This window comes from Canis lupus, chromosome 5 (genome assembly GCF_048164855.1).
Source record: "Canis lupus baileyi chromosome 5, mCanLup2.hap1, whole genome shotgun sequence".
NCBI lineage: Eukaryota > Metazoa > Chordata > Mammalia > Carnivora > Canidae > Canis > Canis lupus.
In genome coordinates, this window is record NC_132842.1 from 58,088,152 (window position 1) to 58,112,249 (window position 24,098).

General features: G+C 61.6%; 1 protein-coding gene across 11 annotated transcripts; it reads right to left on the reverse strand.

Moving 5' to 3' along the window:
* Window positions 1-4,843: 4,843 nt before the first annotated feature.
* Window positions 4,844-24,098, reverse strand: LOC140633793 (USP6 N-terminal-like protein). 11 transcript variants are annotated; one of them, XR_012031382.1, is made up of 14 exons: window positions 23,893-24,098; window positions 23,291-23,397; window positions 21,852-22,179; window positions 21,686-21,729; window positions 15,579-15,674; window positions 15,383-15,429; window positions 14,412-14,604; window positions 12,860-12,996; window positions 11,982-12,021; window positions 11,625-11,704; window positions 11,216-11,315; window positions 10,738-10,847; window positions 8,806-8,854; window positions 8,019-8,567 (listed from the first exon to the last, which is right to left on the reverse strand). XR_012031382.1 is itself a non-coding variant. In XM_072826842.1 (12 exons), exons 2-11 carry the CDS (start codon window positions 23,331-23,333, stop codon window positions 11,257-11,259), a joined length of 1,032 nt encoding a protein of 343 aa, XP_072682943.1. In that variant the 5' UTR covers window positions 23,334-23,397; window positions 23,893-24,098; the 3' UTR covers window positions 10,865-11,049; window positions 11,216-11,256. The 11 variants fall into 11 exon arrangements, 7 of the variants coding, with proteins under 7 accessions (XP_072682945.1, XP_072682946.1, XP_072682944.1 ...); XR_012031384.1 differs by having other exon boundaries at window positions 8,019-8,854; window positions 14,412-14,481; XR_012031383.1 differs by having other exon boundaries at window positions 8,019-8,854; window positions 12,895-12,996.

Here is a 24,098-nt window from a genome sequence, read left to right on the forward strand (position 1 = left end):
ACTACTGTGTTCTTTTCCAGCCCAGCGACTATCCTTATAATCAATGTTTTAAATTCTAGTTCAGACATCTTACTTATGTGGAGGCCAAGAAAAATCAAGGCCATTCCACCTCAAGTTTAGCGTTAGCACAAGTACAGCCATCCCAGTCCCCTGGGTATAAGAGCTGAAATTTATGTTACTTCACTTACAGGAAGAAAACGGCTTACAGCTTAAGGTCCTAGAAAGCCCCATATTAGAATAAAAACAGCCCAAGCCAGTGGCAGGAAGCCCCTATTAGAATAAGAACAGAGCTCAATGCCCTTAAAAGCCCCATATCAAAATGTAAACAGAGCTTGAAAAATTCCTCCACCCCTTCTGAAGATCCCCTAGACCAGCCTATAAAAAACTTAGCTGAAACCTACCTCGGGGTCCAAGTCCCTGCTCTGTTGTGTCGGGTATACTTGGACCCAAGCTCCAGCTTCCTAATAAACCCTCCTGCGCTTGCATCGGTGTTGGCTCCTTGGTGGTTTCTCGGATTCACAATCTTGGGCACAACACTTATATCTGTATTGATTAACTGCCTAGCTGTGAGTACTACCTCATGTTGTTTTTTGGGGGATGATTTTCTCCATCTCCTTATTATGTCCAGAAAAGAAAGAAGAAAGAAAAACAAAATATAAGAAAAACAACAATAATAAAAACAAAACCCCCCAAAACTAGATCCTGGGTGTGTTTTGGCCTGCTTGTTAAAAGAATCTAGATCCCAAAACAAGAGGAAAAAAGGTAAAGTACAATGAAAATAAACAAAAATAAGAAATACATAAGGTATATACGAAAAATGAAAGTTAAGCAATTAAAACAAAAGAATCGAAGAAAATAAATGAAAATAAAGCAAGCCCCGCTCTCCCCGCAGAGCCGGAGCTCTGCGGCCTCTGCGGTCCGTTCCCCTGGCGGCAGCAAGGGGTCGGGGCGGGGTCTGGGGGCCGGGCCGCGGCGCCGACGTCAGGTGCGCATCTGCCTCCGGGGCGATGCACCTGCCTCGGGGGCGATGCACCTGCTTCCGGGGATGCACCTGCCTCGGGAGCGATGCACCTGCAGGTCAGAAGCGGGGTCTGGCCTCCTGCCGGCGGCGCCGTGCTGCTCCTCGAGCCTCAGCGCTGACGTCAGGTGCGCACCTGCCTCCGGGGAGATGCACCTGCCTCAGGGGCGATGCATCTGCCTCGGGAGCGATGCACCTGCGGGTCAGAGGCAGGGTCTGGCCTCCCGCGGGCGGGGCTGTGCTGCCCCAGAGCCTCGGCGCTGAGGGCGGGATGTGGACGGGGGCGCCGGGTCCCCTGGGCCTGGGGCTGAGCATCCCGTCCCCCGGTCTGCAGGGGCCTCCACAGAGGAGCCTCTGGGCCCCGGGCCTCCGCCGCTTCTACAGACCCTGCGTTCACCCTGCCTGCGTCCCGGCTTCTGTTTGTTTTTTGATCTCAGACAAGTGACTGAGTTTCAAACCTCCAAGTTTTCGGGGCTGCCCTGGAGGAGACCCGTGCTCCTCCTGCCCGGAGGGTCTCCTCCCACTTCTGGCCTTTGCTGGCCTGGCCCAGGGACGGGCCCCGTGACTGCACAGGGGTTTGCAGTTTAGGCCACACAGGGCAGACAGCTGGCCCTAGTCCCACGGCTCTTGGCTGGGGTCCCCGCTCCTGGGCCTGGGAACCATTGGCGCCATCGTCCTTGGGACCCCGGGGATCCTGAGCCCACCCTGTCGCTCCAGGGGCCTCCCCCCACTTCGCCTCCCAAGCACCGTCAAGGCCGGCATGTCCCCCACTCTAGCAGACTTCTGAAAGTTCTGATTTTGTGCTCTGCTGCTTATAATACTGTGTGTAGACCCGTCAGCTGGCTCCCTGCCCCTGTGGGATCCGGGGCTGTGTCCCCCCCAGACCAACTGATTGATTTTCTTTTTAAGATTTTATTTTTCTGTCATCTCTACACCCACATGGGGCTTGAACTCTCCACCCCAAGAACAAGAGTCGCGTGTTCTTACAAACCACACCGAGCGGCCAGGCTCCCTTTGATTGATTGATAAGTATTAATTGAAGCCTATGTGCTGCCTGTGTCAGGGCAGAAACAGCCCCCGCATAGAGGTGCGGTGGAGTCATTGGGACCTTGATCGACGTTAAAGAAAGCAGAGCCTCCCCGGGAGCCCAGGGAGCGGGGCCCACACACATGACAAGTTGGCCATTTCCTTTACCAGGAGTCATTTGACTGCCAATTTATTTAAATTGCTATTCAATGGCGAAGGTCATTCTAGGATGGGGATACAGTGAGAACGTTCTAGGTTCAGAGGTAGCTAAAGCTCCCCCGTCATGGACTCAATGTCCCAGTTGGATGCAGAGGTAGGCGAGCCAGCAAAGAGATGAGAAACATGGCCCTGGGATGCCTGGCCGGCCTGGTCGGGGGACCTTGATCTCAGGATTGTGAGTTTGAACTCCATGTTGGGTGTAGAGAGGACATAAAAATAAAATCTTTAACAAATAATAAATGGATGAACTGATGAAGCATGACATCGAAGGTAAGTGCTTGCTTCAGGACAAACCTCAAAGCGGACTGTGTCTAACCTGCGACCTGTTCTTGATCCCCCCGCTTGCACTCCTTGGCCCAGATGACGTCCTCCATGAGAGACGGTCCCGCCCGAGTGGGAGTGGGCTTCCTTCCCTGTAAGGCCTCTGCCTCCCCTCGTTCTGCAGGAGAGAAGAGCCGTGAAGGCACGAGCTCGGGGGGATCAGCATAAACCTCGGCGATGATCCTTCCCGATCCTGGGAGCCAGAGCTCGGCCTCCTTTTGGGGCCCAACGTCGTAAAGAAGCCCGTGTGGTCAGTGGCTCGGATGCAGGGTGGAGGCCGAAGGAGAATCAGGAAGAACAAAATAGGGGGGAAACCAGAAGCTGAAGGAGAGAACAGATGTCAGCATCCGGAGCCTTTGCGGGGACCCGGCGTCCTTTCCCAGGAGGGGCCCCCCTCTGTAGGGTGCTTCCCGCCACCCCGTGCTCCCTGTCGGCACCCGCAGGCACATCCCCGGGCCTCCAGCGCCTCTGCAGCCGTGGTCTGTAGCATCCTCCGTGTGTCCTACCGGGGACCCCAGCATCGTGTCTGTACCCATCTGGCTGCTGTCTGACAACAATCGGGGGATTCCGACGTTTGTTGGGTTTGGGGTGTGTGTGTCTGTCGCCGTGCCGCCATCTGATCCTCAGGCCGCGTCATCCTGACGCCGAAATGGTTGAAACACCATCACTTCTGGTGCTGGCGCTGGGCGGCTAACTGGGTTCTCCTGGCCGACCCGGGCTCCCTCGTGCCGTGCCGTCCCACCGGAGGGTCAGCTGAGCTGGAAGGTCCGGCTCGGCCACATTCCCGTGGGTGGCAGTGGGTCCCCGCCAAGCGCTGGCTGCTTCTCTTCTCCCCGATGCCTTTCCAGCAGGGAGCCAGACCTCGGGGCCACCCTGGGGGGAGCTCCTGAGGAGCCGGCTGCCCATGGGGGGAGCCCTGGGGCTGCCTGTGTGTGGGAGTTGGGGTGGGGACGGGGCTGGGGTCCCTCGGTCCCCTGCGCTGCCTGCCCCCAGGCCGAGCCCCACACTCACCCAGCCCCTACTCTCTAGGGCGTGCAGGGTGCCCTCCACACTCTGGTGCGAGAGATCCAACAGCACCAGGTGTGCATGCTGAGCCCGCCCGGTGAGGGTGGTCCAGCTGTGTGAGCTGCAAGGGCCTGCTGTCCTGACTTCCCCTCCAGGGCCACACTGACCGCCCTGTGGGCCCTCTGTGCCCCAGGCGCACACGCACGGGGCGGAGAGGGGAGGAAGCGCCCCGGAGCCCGGGAAGCCCAGGCCCCCTGAACAGAGGGAGCACAGACCTCCCAGGGTGCTTTGCACAGACCCTGGTGACCTGAGGTTCCCCGGCTGTCACTCTGTCCCAGGCCCGTCCTGGCCCCAGGCACAGGCTGAGTCGCAGTAGAGTCTGTGGGGTCCTGACCCTGGCGTCTGGCCGCCCCTGGAAGGCACGTGGGGACGTCAGCTGTGTGTGCCTGGCGGCGCCCCTGCAGGGGCTGGTCGGGGCCTTGGCAGTGCCCCTCCTCCTCTCTGGGGGGTCCCTCCGCACCCCATGCACAGAGCTCCGGGAGATGCAGAAACAAGCCGGCCATGCATTTTCACACAACACTTTATTGAACTTGCAACAGCAAACAGGGGCTCAGAGCAGAGGGTGTGTGCCTTCCCCTGGGAGACCTTCCTGTCCTTAGAGGAAAGCGGGAATCCCACAGGGGTGTGGGTGCTGGAGTCCCCCACCTGGGAGCCTGTGCGGACTCTGGGTGGGGGCGCGTGTCCTGAGGTTGGGGCGTTGAGAGGCGGTTCTGAGGACAGCAGGGCTGACCTGGACCTGCGGCCCATGGGCTCCTGTGCTGGGTCCCCCCGCAGGGCAGCTGGACCTCGGCCTCGGGCCCCTGGGGCCAGGTGACTGACTGCTGGAGCCCCAGCACATGGAGGAGCCTGCCTCCTGGTGTGGGTGCGGGTGGGGCCCACGGGCCTGCCCCTGCTGCCCTGCCCTGGGGTGTCCCAGGATCCCCAGGGCTGCCCTAGGTCAGCGACCTGGATCTGTGGGGCACGCCTAGGGCCCAGGAGGCCACATCCGGCTGTGAGAGGGCTCACTCAGCCCGGGACCAGAACCCAGGCCTGGCCAGGGCCCAGGGGGGCTGGATCCCATTAGTCTTCGTGCTGGGCCTGGGGGGGGGCTTGAGTCGCCCCTGCCCCCACAGAGCCTGGGGCCAGGCCAGCCCAGGTCCCTCTGCGTCAGGGGCTGGTGTCCTGTGCGGGGGGGGGGGGGGGGGGGGGGGGGGAGGGGGGGGCGGGGGAGGGGGGTGCCGCCCTCTGGGAGGGACAGCGAGACGAGGCAGGGCATGGTGACAGCGGGCCAGAGCCTCTGGGCCCCCGCACTCACCATCACACTCTGCCCCCGAGGCCTGCGAGCATCGAGCTGCCCCGTGGATGCGGAGGGCAGAGGGTCCCGGGCTTGTGTGGGGCCTCGTGGCAGCGGGCTCAGCGCCTCCCTGGCTCTGCCCTGGTTGTGCCCGTCACTGCCCAGCGAGGGGCACGAGCTGCAGTGGCCGCGGGGCAGGAAGGGTGTCCTGGGCCCGACAGCGTCATCCCTGGGGGGTTGGGGGGACCCCGTGATGGGAGTCCCGGGAATGCTCCAAGGCCTGGTCCGTCGCAGGGTCTCTGGGGTGGCCCAGGTAGGTGCCGAAGGGAAGGGGACCCCATTTTTTGTTTTCAAGCCCATGTCTGGGGGCCACCTGCCTGCACCCTCTTGTTGCACTGGGAGGATGGGGAGGGAGTTCCATCGCTGGGGGGGAAGTTGGATGATGGCCTGGCCGGGAGGGGGTCCAGGCGGCTTAGGCTGGGTGGCTGGGCCCAGTAGGAGGCCTGCTCCTCCACCCTGGGCGGTGTCTCAGAGGCCGGAGAAGGGAGGAGAGGCCCCGGGCGCCAGGGACACTAGCTCCAGGCCCAGGGGCCTTGTGGGGAATTCCTCAGGTCCCGCTGGAAAGAGGCCGACGGGGTCAGCGTCTCCAGCAGGCTGTGTGTCCCCCGCTGGGGGCCCCGGGGGTCCTCACGGCTCCCACGTGGCCCCCCGGCCTGACCCTGTGCTCAGCCCCCCACACTGGTGCCCGGGCCCTGCATTGGGTGCCCACACGCTCAGCCCTGGCCTGGGGTCCCCGAGGCTGGAGCCGAAGAGGAGAGCCCCAGAGTTGAGGACGGGGGCCCCGGGGGCTCTGTCCCCTGTGGGCAGCCCCAGCAGGCCGAGCAGGGAGGGGCCGGGGCCCTGAGCCCACCTGGGGGAGGGGGCAGGTCACACCGCATCCTCCGGAACTGGGTTATGGAGGCCCGAAGGTGTCTGAGCACCGCCTCGTCCTCCAGGGCCCAGGGCTGGGCCAGAGAGTCCCGGACGAACTCCCAGAGCCCTTCCAGGGGCAGCTTCAGGAGGCGTTCTGGGCGGTGGGCGAGAGTCAGACCCAGAGGGCCCCGTCCTGTGGCCCCCGGTGCCCCCAGGGCAGCGGCTGGGGTCTCGCTGTGCCCAGGAGCGCTGTGGCAGTGCACTGGCCAGGGTGGCCCCTGCCCGCTGCTCCTCTCAGGGAGCCCCGCTGCACCCGCCTGCCCCGCCGTCCCCCCTCCCCAGGTCTGGGTGCTGCTCAGAGCACAGGGTCACTGCCCCTGCCCCCTGCCCCGGCACACCTGGGCTCCCAGGGGCTCACTTACTCCTGTGCACCTTGAGGATGGTGTAGGCCATGGCCGTGAGCACCCGCTCCCCATCCAGTATATACACATCCCGCAGCTTCTGGGTGAGTGAGAAGGGGGTCTAGGGGACAGTGGGGTGGGAAGAGCGGCCTGAGCAGGGCCCCTGGGGGGCTCGGCTGGGGCTAGGCTAGGCCTCCCATCTGCCCACAGCCCCTGCCGTCCCCCGGCTGCCTCTGACGAGGCCCCACAGCCCCCCTTTGCGTGCCCTCCTCCCAGTGAGATCAGGGCTCCCGGCCGCTCCGGGTTCTGACCCCGGCCAGCACCCCCTGCACCCCTGGGGGCACAGACTCTGCCCCCACTTGACGACACCACGCCTCGAGAGGACCCCAGGCTGGCCGCCCAATGGGCCAAGGGTCCGTCCACACCCCAGGCTGACCCAGCCTCCCCTGGGGGAGCTGAGGCAGAGACGTCCCGCCCCCCGGAACCTCCTCCAGGGACCCTCTGGGCTTCTCCAGGACGGGCTGGGCTGCGAGCCTCAGCCTCAGGGCCCCGGGGTGGGGCCTGGCTCGTCTGGAGGGTGGGGTGAGCTGAGCCCTCCCCAGGGGCAGGGGGCAGGTCCGGGAGCGGGGGTCCCGGGGGGCCTCACCTGGCTGAGGAAGCATTGGGGAAACCACTTCGGGGTGTAGATTCCGGTGGACATCTGCTCCTCGTCCTGGCGGAAGGGCAGGAGGTGCTCAGGCCCCACGCCGCGGCCCCTGGAGCCAGGTGGACGCATGGCCCATGGCCCCACCCAGCCCCGAGGGCCCCCAGGCCCCAGAGGAGGATCGTGACCCCAACTCTGGGCAGCTCGGAGGGCCGTGCCCCCCACCCCCTGCCCCGGGCCCTGGGGACGGAGCCTCAGGAGCTCCCACTCACCATGTGCTTCTTCAGGTCGGGGACAGCTCTTTCGAGGACGCGCTCATGATGAGCCTGGAACCTGAGGAGCTTCTGGAAGCCTGGGATGAAGAAGCCTGAGAAGGCCCCAGGCCCCCACGATCAGGGCCTCCTCCTGCACCAGGCGGGGTGGGGGGTGTCGGGACAGGGGCCTCCCCCCACGCCCTGACCCCCGTGTGCCCACCGCCCTCGGAGCCCTGACTGGACCCGCTCTTCCCAGAGGGCAGGGCTGCCTCCCAGGCTGGGGGGGCGGGGCTCGGGGACCCTCGTCCTCACAGAGACCCTGCGGGTCGTGGGCTGGGGGCTGAGGACCAGGCCTGGCTGACCCAGCACCCTCTCTCCTGCAGGGGCCGCCGCAGGGACAGGCGGGTCCCCAGCCCCGAGGGGCAGTGGGTGCAGGCCACGGGGAGGGTGATGGGTGTGCATGGCCCTCTGTGGGGCTTGGGAGTGAGGCTGGGGGTCCCCGGGAGGGGGAGACGCTGCCCCCTGGGCCCCGTGTGGCCGTGGGCTCGCAGGGAGGCCTGGGGGGCAAGCAGGCAGCCGGGCGGGAGGCTGGGGGAGCAGCGGGAGTGCGAGCCTGGCCTGCAGATGGTGGGGCGGGTGGCCATAGCTCCGGACCCCGAGGCCACCGGGGAGGCGGGGCCCTTGCCTGTGGTGGGGCGGGCTGGGGGGTCCCCGCCTGCCCCCCGGTGCAGCAGCCTGCAGGGAGGCCCTCCTGAGCTCCCCTCCCGCCCAGCGGCCCGGCAGGCCCCTACCGTGCATGGCGTGCCTGTCGATGGTCATCAGCTGGGCCAGCGCCCAGAAGGTGTCCTCCTCGGGCAGGAACGTGAGGAGGATGGCCGTGATCTTGCTCATGCCCTGGCAGTAGCCCACCTCCTGCAAGAGCCAGAGCCCCACGGAGGGCGTGCACCCCGAGCCCCCTCTGAGCCCTCCCCGCAGGCGTCAGGCTCCCCCGGCTCCCTCACAGCCCGGGTTCCTGGAGGGGGGTCCCGGAGGGGGCTCCCAGAGGGCGGGGCGGGGCAGGTGAGGGCCACCCGGACCAGCTCGGGCGCCAGCACCCTGGGCCCCACTACCGAGCCCTGCAGCCACCATACCAGGGCCCCCGTCCTCAGACCAGGAGGAGGGGCCTCTGTGAGCTGTGCCAGGCTGCAGGGGACCCACCAGGTCTGGAGACCCCCCCACTGAGGGCAGGTCGGGGGCCTGACTGTGGCCCCTGGGAGGTCCCACGAGGGGAGCAGGGCCAGGACACCCCACGGGACCTTGGAGTGTGTGAGCTGGGGTCCTCAGGGGGCCCTTCTGGAATGCGCCATGGAAGGGAGCAGCCTCCTGGGCACCTCGGCCTGGTGCCCTTCAGGGGAGTGGGAGCCTTCCCCGCCCGGGTTCTCATCAGTAGTCCCATCTGTCAGGGTCCAGATCCGAGTTCTAGGACGGCCGCGGTGCACACGGGGGCCCTGGGGTACGCAGGCCCTGCCTCCCCTGGGAGGTCTGCACCCAGCCCCCTGCTCGTCCTGGAGGAGAGAGACCCTCCCCGGCATCTCGGGGCCGTGGAGCTGGGGCCCTAACCGTGAGTCCCGCTGGTCACCAGCACTCAGGACAAGGCCGCCTGCGGGGCAGGAGGCAGGGGCAGGGACACTCACGGTGTCGTACACCGAGTAGGCCGCCAGCACGTGGAACAGGGCTCGCTGCCTAGGAGGGGGGACAGCGGGGGGCTCTGCTCAGTCAGCCCCCGTCCAGTGAGGCCCCTGAGTTGCCGACACCCGCCCCGCAGGCCCCACGGCCTCAGGGCCCCTCCGCGGGGGCCGATCTCTGGGGTCAGGTCTGGCAGCGACCTCACACGTGCAGTGTGCCGGGGGGTTATGTGCACCCTGGGGTGTCCGATGCCTCCGTGCGGTGTGCAGCTCCGGGCTCCCCCAGCGCCGCCAGCGCCCCCTCCAGCCCTGGAGCGGCACCCCTGCACGCCCCCTGGGAGACAGCGCTCCCCCTGTCCCGGTCCCCACAGCCTCTGACGCCTCTCCTTCCCTGCCCTGGCCTGGCCCCGTGTCCCGGGAACACCACCAGCCCCACGTGGCCCCTACCCTGAGCCCACACAGCCGGGGCATCCGTGGCCCTGAGCGCACTCCCAGGCCTTCCCAGGTGTCCCTGGACTGGACTCTGTTGGGGGGGACCCCGGGCCCGCCCATCCCAGAGCATCTCAGGGCTCCAGGTCTGAGCCGCCATGAGGAGAGCAGGGAACGTCGTGCAGGTGTGACCCCGATACAGTCTGCGAACCCCTGGGGTCACTATCTGAGCCCACGGGGGGGTATGGGGTGCGGCCCCCTCGGCGCTGCCAGGAGCCACCTGATGCCCCCTGCACAGAGGCCTGAGTCTGCACCCCGGCTCCGCGGCCCCCGGGCCCGGGCTGCTGGAGGCTGGCTCCCCCTGGGCCGGGGTTCACAGGTCAGCCTGACCTGGCTGTGCTCTGAGGGCCGCGGGGGCCCCAGGGGGCAGCAGGTTCCCTGCAGGGAGGAGCACCGAGCTCTCATGGAGAGATGGTTCCAGCGGCCCCCCGGGAAGCCCCAGCACACCCCTGCCTGGCAGCTCCTCAGCCCCACCCCTGGCGCCCCTGCAGGTCACCTCTGGGGTCCCGGGCTCCCACACCCCCTCGCCCGCTGCACACAGGGAGCTGCACCCCCTGCTCCACCCATCTGCACCCCCCTGTCGGGGGCTCCTTGCCTTCCCCCCTCCCCACGGCCCCTGGGGACTCTATGGGACACCCAGGCTTCTGATGGGAGCAGGCTGTCCAGAGAACCCCAAGGTGGCCGGGGAGGCTGAGCATGTCCTACAGGGGGCAGCTGCACTGCGTCCTAGTGGGGGTGGGGGACCGATAGTGTAGGGGTGGGGGGTGTGGGGGTGTGGGGGATGGTGTGGGGGGATGATGTAGGGGGATGGCGTGGGGGCGGTGGTTGAGGGGGATGGCGTAGGGGCCTGCAGACACAGGGCACCCCCTTCTCTAAGGCGCACATGGAGACGTCTACAGATAAAGGCGACCCCAGTCTGGGGTTTGCTGTGACCCCTGCCCCTGGGGCCCCGTGTGCTCAGGTCAGGGCCTGCCTGGACTGGGGGCGGCATCTGGGGGTCGTCATACTATGTGTGCTCACCAACTGCAAATTGTCTAAAATAAAATGCACCGAATTCAGAAGTACATAAAGCACCGAGGGTGGGTGTCACCCTGACCTGTCCGACCCTCGTCAGGTCCATGTGTCCCTGTCCAGCCACGGCCATGCACCCTGGCCCCCAGGTCCCCTTACTGCCCCCCACGCCCCCACCCCGGCCCCCTGCTCTTCATGGGGCCGTCCTTCACCCCCTTGGGGTTTAGCTCAGATGGTGACCCCTGGAGGCCCCATCCTGGGGCCTCCCCATCCCCGAGACCCCGGGGGTGGGGGCACGGGGGTCATCCCCAGCACCTTACCATGTGGCAGTGTGTTGTTTGTTGCTGTTGCTCCCCCCGGCCTCAGAGACCCTGTGTCCCCTGCACAGAAGCCCCTGGGCCTCCCCCGGGCCCCCGAACCCTGCTGGCCCAGCAGCCTCACCTGACCCCGTAGCGGTCCCAGAACATGGTGTGACTGCGGAACGTCCGGTTGACGTCCAGGTTGATTTGCATGATGTCCCAGGAGGAGACCAGGGCCGCCTCCTTCATTTCCTGTGGGGAGACCCCGGGAGGAGGAGCCGGCATCAGGGACACAGACCCCAACCTGTCAGCAGCTGCCGTCCTGGGCAGGGAGCCCTGGGGCCACCATGGGAGTGTGTCCTGCAGGAACCTCCTTCCTTCCCCTGGGAGGCCGGGGATGGCGGGAGTGTCCACCGTGCCCGCGGGGCCTGCGTGAGGGCCTGTGCCCAGCTGTCTGTGTGGTGGAGAAGACCGAGGGTCAGCCCTGGACAGGGCGGGGACATGGAGGATCAGCCCAGTGGGGAAGGGACATGGGGGGTCAGCCCTGGGTGGGTAGGGGACAGGGGGTCAACCCTGGTGGGGAGGGGACTGAGGGTCCATGGGGAGTGGAAGGGCCCCACCTGGTATTTCCCGGCATTCCTGGCCTTAACCTGGTTGACCTTCAGCAATCGCAGCCACACCTGTTCCCGCACCTGGGGCGGGACCCCCTTGAAGACTCAGCTGCAGGGAGGAAGGCAGTGCTGGTGAGAGGGGCCCAGGGAGGTCCCTTGGAGCCCAGGGAGCGCGAGGCATCTAGAAGGTTCCGGCTTTGGCTCCACAGTGTCTGCGGAGAGGCTGGGTCTCCTTGGAGCTGGGCTCTGTCCCCCACGAGGAGCAGGGACAGTGGCCCCGACCTGACTCTCCCCCACCGCCATCCTGGGAAGACTCTCCCCAGGCAGGGGGCTCCCCCAGGACGGGGCAGGAGGACACTGAGGGCGACCCCCCAGCTCCGTCAGGACGGAGAGCCCTCGGGGGCACCCAGCACCCCACCTTCTCGCTGGGGAGGTAGTGGTCCCATCGCTTGAGCATTTTTATCCATTTGTCCACGCTTGGGTCTCCTGGTGGAGTTTCTGGAAGAGGACAAGCGGGGGCCACAGATGAGGCTCCAGCCACAGGAGGTGGGCGCTTGGGCTGCGTCCAGTCCCCCGCAGGACCTGGAGGAGCCAGGAAGGCACAGGGCTCCCTGCGGACTGCGGCTCCAGGTCTGGGGTGCATTCCCGGCAGCCCGTGCAGCGCTGGGATGGGGGACTGGGGAGACGCCCGGGGATGTCCTGGGGGACGGGGTGCAGACAGCTGGCCCCAGCCCCCCCCCCCAAGTCCTGCCCGGGGCCCAGGACGGGTTCTCACCTTGGCCTCGCGGGGGCTGGGGCCGGGCAGCTCCTTGTCCCTGGAGGGCAAGAGACGCAGAGCCCTGAGGCCCCGGCCCCACAGCCACCCCCCCCCCATCTGCACCCAGGGGCCTGGGGAGGGCAGGGCTCCTCCAGGGAGGGCAGGGGCTGCCAGCAGCCTGAGGGCGGGCAGGGGCGGCGTTCTGGGGGGTCTGAGAAGGGTGTTTGCCAGTGGTGGGCTGGGCGGGGACCCCTCAGTGCCCCCAGGGGGTGACCTGCCCCCCTCCTCGATGGACCAGCCCGAGAGCTGTTAGCGTGGCCCAGGTGCCCCATGACCGTCCCGCTGAGGTCCCCCCGCCTCCCCAGGGCCTGACTGCCCAGCGTCCAGCCGGCCTCACCCTGCCCCCTGGCCGTCCCCCTGCTGTCCCCTGACTCCCCTCTCTGCTGTCACCTCTGCCTCTGGCCCATTTCACCTCCTGTCCTGTCAGAGCCCCTGAGCACGACCCACCCCTGAGCCATCCCAGCAGCCACTGGGCTGTGAGCAGGGCTGAGGGGGCCCCACCTGGGGTCTCCAGCCTCCGTCAGGTTCTCATGGGGCTGTTGACCCATCAGCCTAGTCCCCTGCGACCTAGGTCACTGGGCTGTCCCCTCCCTAGTTCCCACCCAGGGCAGCCCCCTCCTCCTCTTCCCTCCTCCTGCCTGGTGGGGCCCTCCCTCTGTGGCTCCCCCTCCCTCCCTGCCCTGGACTGGTCCCTGGCATCTATCTGCAGCCCCGTAGAAGCCTTCGGGACTGTGGGGGCCCTGGCTGGGGGGTGTGGGTGAGAGCACTCCTGCGGACTCACCCCAGACCAGGCCGTCCCCCAATGGAGAGCACGCCCTGGCCCCAGAGCCCCTCACCTGCAGGAGCCCCTGCTGAAAGGGACTGCACCCACCCTGAGATGGATGAGAGGTGTCCAGGGGACTCATTTCAGAAAGCCCTGGTGGTCGGTGACCTTCCACAGTGACAGGTCCTGCGGAGACCCTGCTTGGTGCGCCTGCAACAGAGGGGGCTCCGTGGTGGAGACTGATCAGAGGAGGGAAATGGGGACAGGAGGGAGCAGAAGGGGTCCTCCCTCCCCTGAATCCTGAGGGAGTGCTGACCCTCTGAGATTAGCCAGGCACCAGAGGAAGGGCCTGTCTGCCTGGTGGGCGCAGCCTGACAGCCTCACCTGCTTCTATCAGTGACAATCCCCACCTGGGCCTGACCTGACCTGGTGACTGTGGTCCCCACCTGGGCCTGACCTGACCTGGTGACTGTGGTCCCCACCTGGGCCTCACCCGGACCTGGTGACTGATCCCTACCTGGGCTCCCCTGACCTGGTGACTCTGATCCCTACCTGGCCCTCAACCGGACCTGGTGACGGTGGTCCACACATGGGCCTCACCTGGAACTGGTGATGCTGGTCCCCACCTGGGCCTCACCCGGACCTGGCTACTGTAGTCCCCACCTGGACCTCACTGGAACCTGGTGACTGTGGTCCCCACCTGGGCCTCACCTGGACCTGGTGACTGTGGTTCCCACCTTGGCCTCACCTGGACCTGGTGACTCTGGTCTCCACCTGGCTCTCACCTGGACCTGGTGACCATGGGCCCTACCTGGGATCCCCTGACCTGGTGACTATGGTCCCCACCTGGGCCTCACTTGGACTTGGTGACTCTGGTCCCCACCTGGGCCTCATGTGGATCTGCAACTGTGGTCCCCACCTTGGCCTCACTTGAACCTGGTGACTCTGGTCCCCACCTGGGCCTCACCTGGAACTGGTGACTGTGATCCCCACCGTGGCCTCACCTGGACCCAGTGACTGTGGTCCTCCACTGGGCTTCACCTGGACCTGGTGACTGTGGTTCCTACCTGGACCTCACCTGACCTGGTGACTGTGGTCCCCACCTAGGCCTCACTTGACCTGATGACTCTGATCCTACCTGGCCCTCACCTGGACCTGGTGACTGGTCCCCAGTTGGACCTCACCCAGACCTGGTGACTCTAGTCCCCAACTGGGCTTCACCTAGGTGACTCTGGTCTCCACCTGAGCCTCATGTGGATCTGCGACTGTGGTCCCCACCTTGGCCTCACCTGAACCTGGTGACTCTGGTCCCACCTGGGCTCACCTGGACCTGGTAGCTGTGGTCTTCATCTGGACCTGGTGACTGTGGTCCCCACCTGGGCCTCACCTGTACCTGGTGACTGGGCTCCTCAGCTACCAATGACTAGGATCCAGGATGGACCCTTAGTTGCTACTGACACCGGGACAATCCCCAGGGTCTCACTTGTTCCTAGTGACTATGGTCCTTGTCTGGGCTGACCTGGCTCATCCTTGGCTCTGATCCCCTCTTGAGCCTCACTTGCTCTTGCAGGTATGGTCCCCCCTGTCGTGGGTGTGTAGTGTCTATGGTCCCTTCTGGGCCTCACCTGATGGTACTGAGCCACCATATTGGCCCTTTGCAAGGCCAGCAGGGTCTCCAGGTCCTCCTGCATCGTGCTGCAATCCAAACACATCCAAGAATGACGGCGCATGAGAACCTTCCGAGGACACATGCGTCCAGGTGCTCCCCGTGGGCAGGTGCCCCTCTGTCTGACTGGAGCCGGAGACAACCCCGTAGCCCTGAGGGGCACAGGCTGGGCTGGAGCATCACACACGGGCCCTCGCTGCCTGTCTGTCCCTTGCCCACCTACAGTCCACCTTCCCAGCCACTGTCCCAGGACACGCCGTCACGCTGGGATCACAGAGCGCTCCCACCCCAGTATCAGGAGCACAGGGGCTCTGGGGAACTGCCAATCTGATGCTTGGGGTGATGTCTCCCAGCCCCGGGGGATCAAAGGTTTCTCTTAGATTCCACAAGCACAATGACCAAGGGGAGAAAGCGACGGACTGGACTTCATCAAAATTAAAACCTGATGCCAGCAAGAGTGCGACCAAACTCCCTACCCTGAGGGCAGCGATGTGTGAATAGCCTGAGGGGGGCCTGGGGGAACACAAGGGACTCCACATTCCAGTGCGTGAAGAGCAAGCCTGCTCACGGGCCAGGGGGACCCAGCGGGCACAGGGCAGGATGGGGGTTGTCAGTCACCCCTGTCGGGGTCCATGCGTCTAGGACAAGCTGCAAAGGTCATGGCTTGGGTCTCTGCACAGCACAGGGCTTACAGGGGAGTGGGGGTCCGGGGGAGCTGCCCGAGTTCTGACTGCAGCCTCCTTCCCTGGACAGGGGCAGCAGGGTGGCTGCTCTCACCCCATGGGGCTGTGGAAGGGCTGTAGGAGCTACTCACGGTCATCGCATGGGGGGTCGGGGTGTTGTGGACCCCAGCCCGGGAGGCCTGTGCCCCAACCCGGACCCACAGGCCCCACTGTGGCCCGCAGGGAGCAGGAATCAGCTGTCACTCACCTGTGACCTGTCACTGTGTGAGCGCCTCCTCTTTATGCACTGGGGTACTGAGGAGAGTGGGAGGGTTGGGGTACTGGGGAGAGTGGGAGTATTGGGGTACTGGGGAGAGTGGGAGTACTGGGATACTGGGGAGATTGGGAGGGTTGGGGTACTGGGGAGAGTGGGAGGGTTGGGGTACTGGGGAAGGTGGGAGTACCGGGGTACTGAGCAAAGAGGAGTACTGGGCTACTGGGGAGAGCAGGAGAGTCGGGTTGCTGCGAGCCAGATCCGGAGCACGAGTGCCTCCAAAGGTCTGTGGACGCAGAGTGGGCACCAGGCAGCGGTGGAACCTGGGGACACCACAGTTCCGCCCACAGTGGGGTCCTGCATCATCACTGTGGGCAGGCGGGGTCCAATCAGCACTTAGCCCTTCACCCTGAAGGCCGAGGGTCCCGGGGGAGGGTCCTGTCCCCACACCGAGCGGGAAGCGGATGCAGGCACCCTCCCACATCCTCAGTTCCCATCCTCGGGCCCTGCAGGCCTCCCGCCCTTCAAGGCAGACTGGGGGTCACAGATGTCCCCGTCCCCCAGGGTTCACAGCATGGGGTTGCAGTTAGGAACATTTGAGGGGCTTCTGGGTGGTTCAATCGGTTCCACATCGACTCTTGAGTTTGGCTCAAGTCAGGATCTTGAGGTTGTGGCGTGGAGCCTCGTGTGGGGCTTGGGCTCCGGTGGGTGAGGAGTCTGATCCAGGTTCCCTCTCTCCCTCCACCCCCCACCCCCCCGCACCCTCTCTCAAGTAAATCTTCTAAAAATTAGCATGAAGACATGTGAGCATCTTTATCTCCTCTGCAGAGGTGCCTTCGTGTGTGTAACGACCGTGTAAATGCCTTTCACGGACCCACCGGGAGTCCTACCAGAAACCCTTTTTCCTTGATATTTATTGAAGTACAGTCGACACACAATGTGACAGTAGTTTCAGGGCTACAACTAATGACTTGACAATTCTGTGCCTTACTCAGCTCTCCCCACGAGAAGCGGCGTCACTGTCCCCGTACAAAGTTGTCACAACAGTACTGACTCTATTGCCAGGCTGTACTTTCTAAATTTCTGGGATTTATTTATTTAGAACCAGACGCTTATAGCTTTTACTATTGTTCATCCATGTTGCCCACCTCCCCGCCACGGCCCCTCTGGCCATCAGTCAGCACGATCCATCCCATTAACCAGAGAAAGGACATGGGGCGGCCCCGGGGGGCTCAGCGCTTTAGCGCCTGACTTCAGCCCAGTGCATGATCCTGGAGTCCTGGGATCGAGTTCCAAATCGGGTTCCCTACATGGAGCCTTCTTCTCCCTCTGCCTGTGTCTCTGCCTCTCTCTCTCTGTCTCTCTGTGTCTCTCAAGGATATATAAATAAAATCTTTAAAAACAAAAAACAAGAGAAAGGACAAAAAGTATACGATCCCCTCAAGAGTTGCAGAAAAAGCATTTGACAAAATACAACATAAAAAAGCACAGTGGGGGGATCCCTGGGTGGCGCAGCGGTTTGGCGCCTGCCTTTGGCCCAGGGTGCGATCCTGGAGACCCGGGATCGAATCCCACATTGGGCTCCCTGCATGGAGCCTGCTTCTCCCTCTGCCTGTGTCTCTGCCTCTCTCTCTCTCTCTTCTGTGACTATCATAAAAAAAAAAAAAAAAAAAAAAAAGTACAGTGGGTTTTGAGGAAATGTCTATCAACAGAGTAAAGGCCGTGTAGGAAGGCCCGCAGCTGACATCATCCTCAAGGGTGAAAACCTGAAATCGTCTCCCCTAAGAGCAGGAACAAGCCAAGGAGGTCCCCTCTCAGCGCTGGAAGTCCTAATGTAGTCAACAGACAGGAAACAGCAGAGGTTCCACACCTGGAAGGGGGGCGTCACACTGTCCCTATTTGCTGAAGACGCGGCACTAGAAACAGGAAACCCGAGAGCCTCCACCAAAACCTGTTAGAACTAAGGTGTGAATTCAGGAGCATTCAGGGACACAGAACGACCCTACAGAGCTCAGTAGCCTCTCTGTGTCCCGACAATGAGCCTCAGGAAGGAAATTAAGGACGTGACTCCCTTCTCAGGAGCATCACAGAGAACAAAGTAGTTAGACTGAACCAAGGGAGCGCGAGACTTGTGCGCTGAGACCCTCCAGGCTCTGGGAGGCCGTCCTGGGCTCATCGGGCCGGAGCCTCAGCTTGTGAAAATGTCCGCAGTTCCTGAAGCCACTCTCAGTTTCAATGTCACTCCTATCAAAATCATGGTGGCAGTTCTTAGAAATAGGGAAAAAAAACAAAAAACAAAAAAACCCTAACATCCGTCGGCCCCCACGAATGACCCCGGACAGCAAGTCAGTATTGGAGAAGCAGGACAGAGCGGGACGCAGCACTTTCCTATTTCAATCGATGTCACAGAGATGCAGGATGAACCAGCGCGGTTCTCGGCCCCGGCTGGCTCCGTCGGTGAAGCACCCGACTCCTGACCTCGCCCCCGGTCCTGATCTCGGGGTCGTGAGTTCTAGCCCTGGGCTGGGCCGTGGACGAGGCGTGGAGCCTACTTAAACAAACCAGACCCACGGGGGGATGGTTCCGGCATCAACTGAAGGAGCAGAACAGAGAGCCCGGAAGGACATGTGCTCTGATACAAGGGATTTTTTTAACTTAATTTAAACCCAATTAGTTAACAGTGTAGTGTATTATACTTTCAGAGGTGGAATTCAGGGATTCACCAGTTGGAGAGAACAGCAGTGCTCCTGACATCCTGTGCCCTCCTTCACGCCCGTCCCCGTTACCCCGCCCCCGCCCCTCCCCTCCAGCGACCCGCAGTGTGTTTCCTAGGATTAAGAGTCTCTTTTCCCTCCGTCTCTGTTTCCATCTTATTTGTCTTTCCTTCCCTTCACAGATGTTCCTCTGCTTTGCTTCTTTAATTCCACCTGTGAATGACACCACACGGTCATTGTCTTTCCCGACTGACTTATTTCACTTAACATGATCCCTCTGGTTCTGTCCGTGTCACCGCAAACGGCGAGATGTCCTTCTCTTTGATAGTTGAGTGACATCCCAATCTCTCTCTCTCTCTCTTTCTCTCTCTCTCTCTCTCTCCACCATCCATCTCCATCCTTTTTATCCATCCTCTGCCGGAGGGCACCGAGGCTCCACCCACAGCGTGGCTGCCGTGGACATCGGGGCGCAGGTGTCCGGCGTCTCCCCGCGTCTCTATCTCCCAGCGAGCTCCAGGCCGCGCACCTGCGGGTCGCAGGGCGGCTCTAGCGGGAACTCCCCGAGGAGCCCCCGCGCTGTCTCCAGGGCGGCCGCACCGGCCCGCGGCCCCGCCCGCAGCGGAGGAGGGTGGAGTGGGTTTTGCGGGACGTGGTGAGAGTTTGGTCCACGTGTCTCGTCGCGTCTCGCGGCTTCCTGGGGAAGCGGGGGTTGGGCTCGGTGTCAGGGAGACGTTCCCGCCGCTCACCCGCCTCCGCTGGAGCCTGGAAGGAGGCGGGGGCGGCCCTGCGCGGGGGACGCCACCTCCCAAACGGCCTCCTGCAGCGCCTGCGCATCCCGCAGGGGGCGCCCGAGCCCAGGCCTCGCCCCGGGGGCGCGTGCGCAGTAGCCTTGTCCGCCTGCACTGACGGGAACCTGGGTGCGCTGGGGAGGCTCGGGGAGGACGTGGGGCTGCGTCCATGCTGACAGGGGCCCGGCCTCAACAGGGCCCGCGAGAGGGCTTCCGGGGATGAGGGGGAGCGTCCACGCTGAAAGGGAACCCGGCCTACTTAGGACCCGCGGGAAGGCTTCAGGGGGACGTAGGGTTAGGGTTAGGGTAGTTAGGGTTAGGGTTAGGGTTAGGGGTGGGGTTAGGGTTAGGGATAGGGTTAGAGGTTAGGGGTTAGGGGTCAGGGTTAGGGTCAGGGTCAGGTTTAGGGTCAGGGTTAGGGTCAGGGTTAGGGTCAGGTTTAGGGTTAGGGTCAGGTTTATGGTCAGGGTTAGGGGTTAGATTTGGGTCAGGGTTAGGGTTAGCATTAGGGTTAGGGTTAGGGTCAAGGTAAGGTCAGGAGTTAGGGTGAGGGTCAGGGGTTAGGGTTAGGGTTAGGGGTTAGGGTTAGGGGTTAGTGTTAGGGTTTAGGGTTAGGGTTAGGGTTAGGTCTGGGGTCAGTGTTAGGGTTAGGCCTAAGGGTTAGGCCTCAGATTTACGGTTTACGTTTAGGCCTCTGGGTTAGGCCTTGGGGTTAGGCCTCAGGGTTAGGGGTTAGGGTTAGTGTTAGGACTCAGGGTTAGGGGTTAGGGTTAGGCCTCAGGGTTAGGGTTAAGGTCAGGGTCAGGGTTAGGTTTAGGGTCAGGGTCGGGTTAGGGTTAGGATCAGCATTAGGGTTAGGGTTAGAGTTAGGGTTAGGGTCAGCGTCAGGGTTAGGGTCAGGGTCAGTGTTAGGGTCAGGGTTAGGTTAGGGTCACGGTTACAGTTAGGGTCAGGGTCAGGGTCAGCGTTAGGGTTGGGGTTAGGGTTAGAGTTAGGCTTCAGGGTTAGGGTTAGGGTAAGGGGTTAGGGTTAGTGTTAGGCCTCAGGGTTAGGGTCAGGATTAGGCCTCAGGGTTATGGGTTAGGGTTAGGCCTCAGGGTTGGGGTTAGGGGTTAGGCTGAGGGGTTAGGGTTTGGGGTTTGGCCTTCTGGTCAGGGTTAGGGTTAAGGTAAGGTGTTAGGGTTAGGTTTAGACCTCAGGGTTAAGGTTAGGGTTAGGCCTCAGCGTTAAGGGTTAGGGTTAGGCCTTAGGGTTAGGGTTTAGGGTTAGACGTTAGGGTTAGGGGTTAGGCCAAGGGCTTAGGGTTAGGGGTGAGGCCTAGGAGTTAGAGTTAGGGTTAGGGTTTAGGGTTAGGGTTAGGGTTAGGCCTAAGGGTTAGTGTTTAGGTTTAGGCCTCAGGGTTAGGCCTCAGGGTTAGGCCTCAGGGTTAGGCCTTAGGGTTAGGGTAAGGGTTAGGGTTAGGGGTAGGGGTAGGGTTAGGGTTAGGGTACAGTTTTGGGTTCAGGTTCAGGTTCGGGAAAGTTAGGGTTGGGTGAGGGTTCGTGTTGCATTTGGGGTTAGGATTCAGGTTAGGATTCGGGTTAGGGTTAGGTTTAAGGTTAGGGTTCGGGTTCGGGTTAGCGTTAGGTTTCGGGTTCGGGGTGAGGTTTGTTTAGAGTCAGGGTTTGGGTCCAGGTTAAGGACCCCACATGCCGCTCCCTTTGACTCATTTGTCTCTTCAAAAGAACATCCCAACATGAAGCCCTCCCTTTGGAAATCAAGAGATCTATGTGATCCTGGGCTGACAGTCGCTCCCCAGTGACAACCCCTGTAGTCTCCCAACCTGCTCTGTGGAGGCATCAATGTTCTCCTTCTGGATCCAAGGACCAATCCGAGGTTTACTTGATAGTTTACAAACACTTTTAAGGATGTTTTTTAAATTCTTGGAGAGAGGGAAAGAGAATAAGCAGAGAGAGCTGCAGGGGGAGAGGGCAAACAGGCTCCCCACTGAGCAGGGAATCCAATGGAGGTCTCAAAGCCAGGTCCCTGGGATCATGACCTGACCTGAATGCAGGGGCCTGACTGACTGAGCCACCCAGTGCCCTTCCTTGATCTTATTCTCCATCTGAGCTGTCGAAATGTGGGTGGATCCATTCATCCCATGCGGCGGCCATGAAGATACCACATCTAACCAACTGTGGACATGCGTGCCTACGACAGGTCGAGTGATTGACTGTCTGACACTCTGATTAGACTTGAGACCGAGACACTGTGTCGACTGTATTCTTTCAATGATCTTAGTGCTTAGAGATGTGTCTGCAATCCTAGGCACTTTATCTCTATTCTTGGAGAAAGGAATCCCAACCAGCACTTTCCGTCTACTGAGTGGACCTTGAGCTGCTCTGCCTTCCCTAGTAACCTGTGCTCTGGGCACGTGAAGGACAAGGAGCAGGGCCAGTTAGATGGAATCCCAAAAGTCTTTTGCAAACAGGAAAATGGCCTGCTTTCCACGTGCTTCTGTACACCCAGGGTGCCACAGGCCCATGAGGCTTGATGTGGAGAGCTTCTTCGCTGGGGAGAGACAGCTGCTCCACAGGAAGATGCCCAGCAGCCTTTTCGACAGGCCAGGCAGCAGAGAAGTCTAGGCCATGTTTTCTGCCAGGATTGCCCACAGTAGCCCCATGAGGTTCATCCTCTTCCACAGCCCTTCTCAGAGGAGGGAAAGGAAGCTCAGAGAGGTGCAGTGACATTCCCAAAACATGCCGGTAGTAGAGGCGAGCCTCAGGCCCTGTGCTGTGTATGGGGTGGTCACTCACCTGTGGAGCTGCTGGCCCAGAACCCTTTGGGCTGTGCTGAACACCTGGTAGACACAGAAAATGACTGCGTTTTCTGAGAGGCTCCTCTCCTGGAAGGATCACAGCAGGGACTGTACAAAAGTATCCATTCTGCCTTCGTGGAGCATCTGCATGGTCCAGGCCTCACCCGGGGTCAGGGTGGATGATTCCTTTCCAAACCGGAGACACAAGGAGGGGCACTGCAGTCTGCTTCCAAACCATGGGCCACTGGGAAGAACAGGGTCTGGCGCTCAGCCCAGAGACACCCATCCCCTCGGGAAGTTGTGCAGGACAAAGGACTTCAGGGCGCACATAGAAAAAGGTTCTAGGCTTCAAAATACCATTGGTTGGTTGGCACGCAGGGCAGAGTATTGGCAACTTCAACACATTCCAGTAGCTGAGCAACACCTGCATTTCTCTCAACTCAGAGCTTTTACGGAGACCAGTATTCCATGGAGTCATCCGTAAACATCCCACTGCAGATAGAACACAGAGGGTTAGCACCTCAGATGCTGCTTCTGATCCCACAGATTGGGCCTGAGAAGAGACCAAAGCATGGGCTGCGTGGCATTTCCCCTAAGCTGATGGACCTTGGTCTGTTCCTGAACTATGGAGGAAGGATCAGGGAAGAGCACCTTCTTTGGCAGGCCCCATGGCAGCCAATTGTTTCTAGTCAGGGCTCTTGGCTTGCCCTGATCATCTGTGGGTCCTGACTTTCACCATGAATGGGTCTTGCTCTCAGCCCAGACCGGCCATGCTTGTAGTCAGTGGCCTGATGCACCTGTGCTTCTCAGGGGGAGATGGAGTAATTGAACCCTTGGAGCAACTCATCCAAAATTTCCTGTGTGGATCTCTACACAAAAGACAGAGCCAGCTACTTGGGTCAAGAGGCATCAGAGGGCTTCCACCCAAACTGGGCTTCCAGGTTATGGCAGATCAAGCAACTTAAACAGTCTGTGGGGACACACAAGGTGCTCCTTGCAGCACGGCAGACATGGCAAGAGAATGGCATCATGTCAACTGCCAAGGGCCTTGGATGGCTGAATCACTGTGGCAGAAGGCCCCATTGATGGAGTACTACGAGGACCTCTAAGGACACAGCACATGACCCTTTGGGCCTACAATGATCTGATGTGTTCTGGCACATGACACCTTAGAGATAAACACAGAGAATGGCTTCATCCCACCCTTCCTTTTGTCTTAAATCACCCTCTTTAGTGTGATCTTTTGTGAGGCCTGCAGACGTTGTGCAACGACAGTGGAGCTGCATTCTACACAGGATACCTGAGGCACGTGGGTGAAATAAGGAAAATGGTAGTGAAACGCAAAGACACTCATTGCTCTGAGTGAAAAAAACAAACCACCCCCACTCCTCAAAAGCATGAAATCTATTCTGCACCATTCCAACCTAGGGGAACAGTGTCTTATCACCTCAGACGTAGCCGCTGGTTAGGAGTGTAGGTTCAGGTCTCTTTGCGTTTGGGCCTGTGCAGCACTCATGTGGAAACACTACGGGAGGGTTCCAGGTTTCTCTCCATGTTTGTGTGGGGGCCATCTCTCAGTGGAGAACCCTCTTCCCATTCTCACCTGAGAACAGCACTGCTCCTTGTTGCCTGGTGCACCTGATCATTGTCTAGGGAGTTAGAAGAGTTGAAGCCACAGAACATCTCCTCTAAGATCTCCTGGGTGCAGCTCTGCAAATACAGTGCCCCGTATGAACAGGGCCAAGAGACATTAGGGTACTCCCTCCACAACACAACAAGGGGACATCTCCTTTAGAAATCGTGTTCTCTGCTTCACATCACAGGGGCAGCTGAAGGGACATCTGGCAAGGAGAAGCCAGATGAAAGAGACTCTTGCGCTCATGACTTAGATACCTGAAGTTGAGCTTGGCCCTCAGCACTCACCTTCTCATCTTGCCTGCTATGACCTGGCGTCTGAACACCAAAGATGTCCCAGGCTTCCCAATCGTGGCAGCTGGTTTCTGCCCAGGAAGGGCATGTTCCTCTCCTCTGTCCCCTCTACACACACACACACACACACACACACACAGTCTCACACTAACACACCCTCTTACACATACACAAATGGACACACACCCAATGAGGGTAAAAGAGGTGCGAGCCCCCTCAGCTGAGATTACAGTGTGGCCTGCTCTCCAGTGGCTTCGTCCAGGTGCCTTGCAGTACCTGTTGAGGTCTCCCGCACATAACCAGAAGCCTCGGCGAAGAGGGCTGAGCTGACGTCCATAGCGACATGAACATCTCTCTGTCTGGACTCTCTTAAGCCCAGAGCCACTGAAAGTAGGGCAACAGCGACAGAGCATCTTGTTCTCTTGACCGGCTCCAGTTAAGTGAGCTGGAAAGAGGGACATTGTTCAATGCAGCTTCCTGGT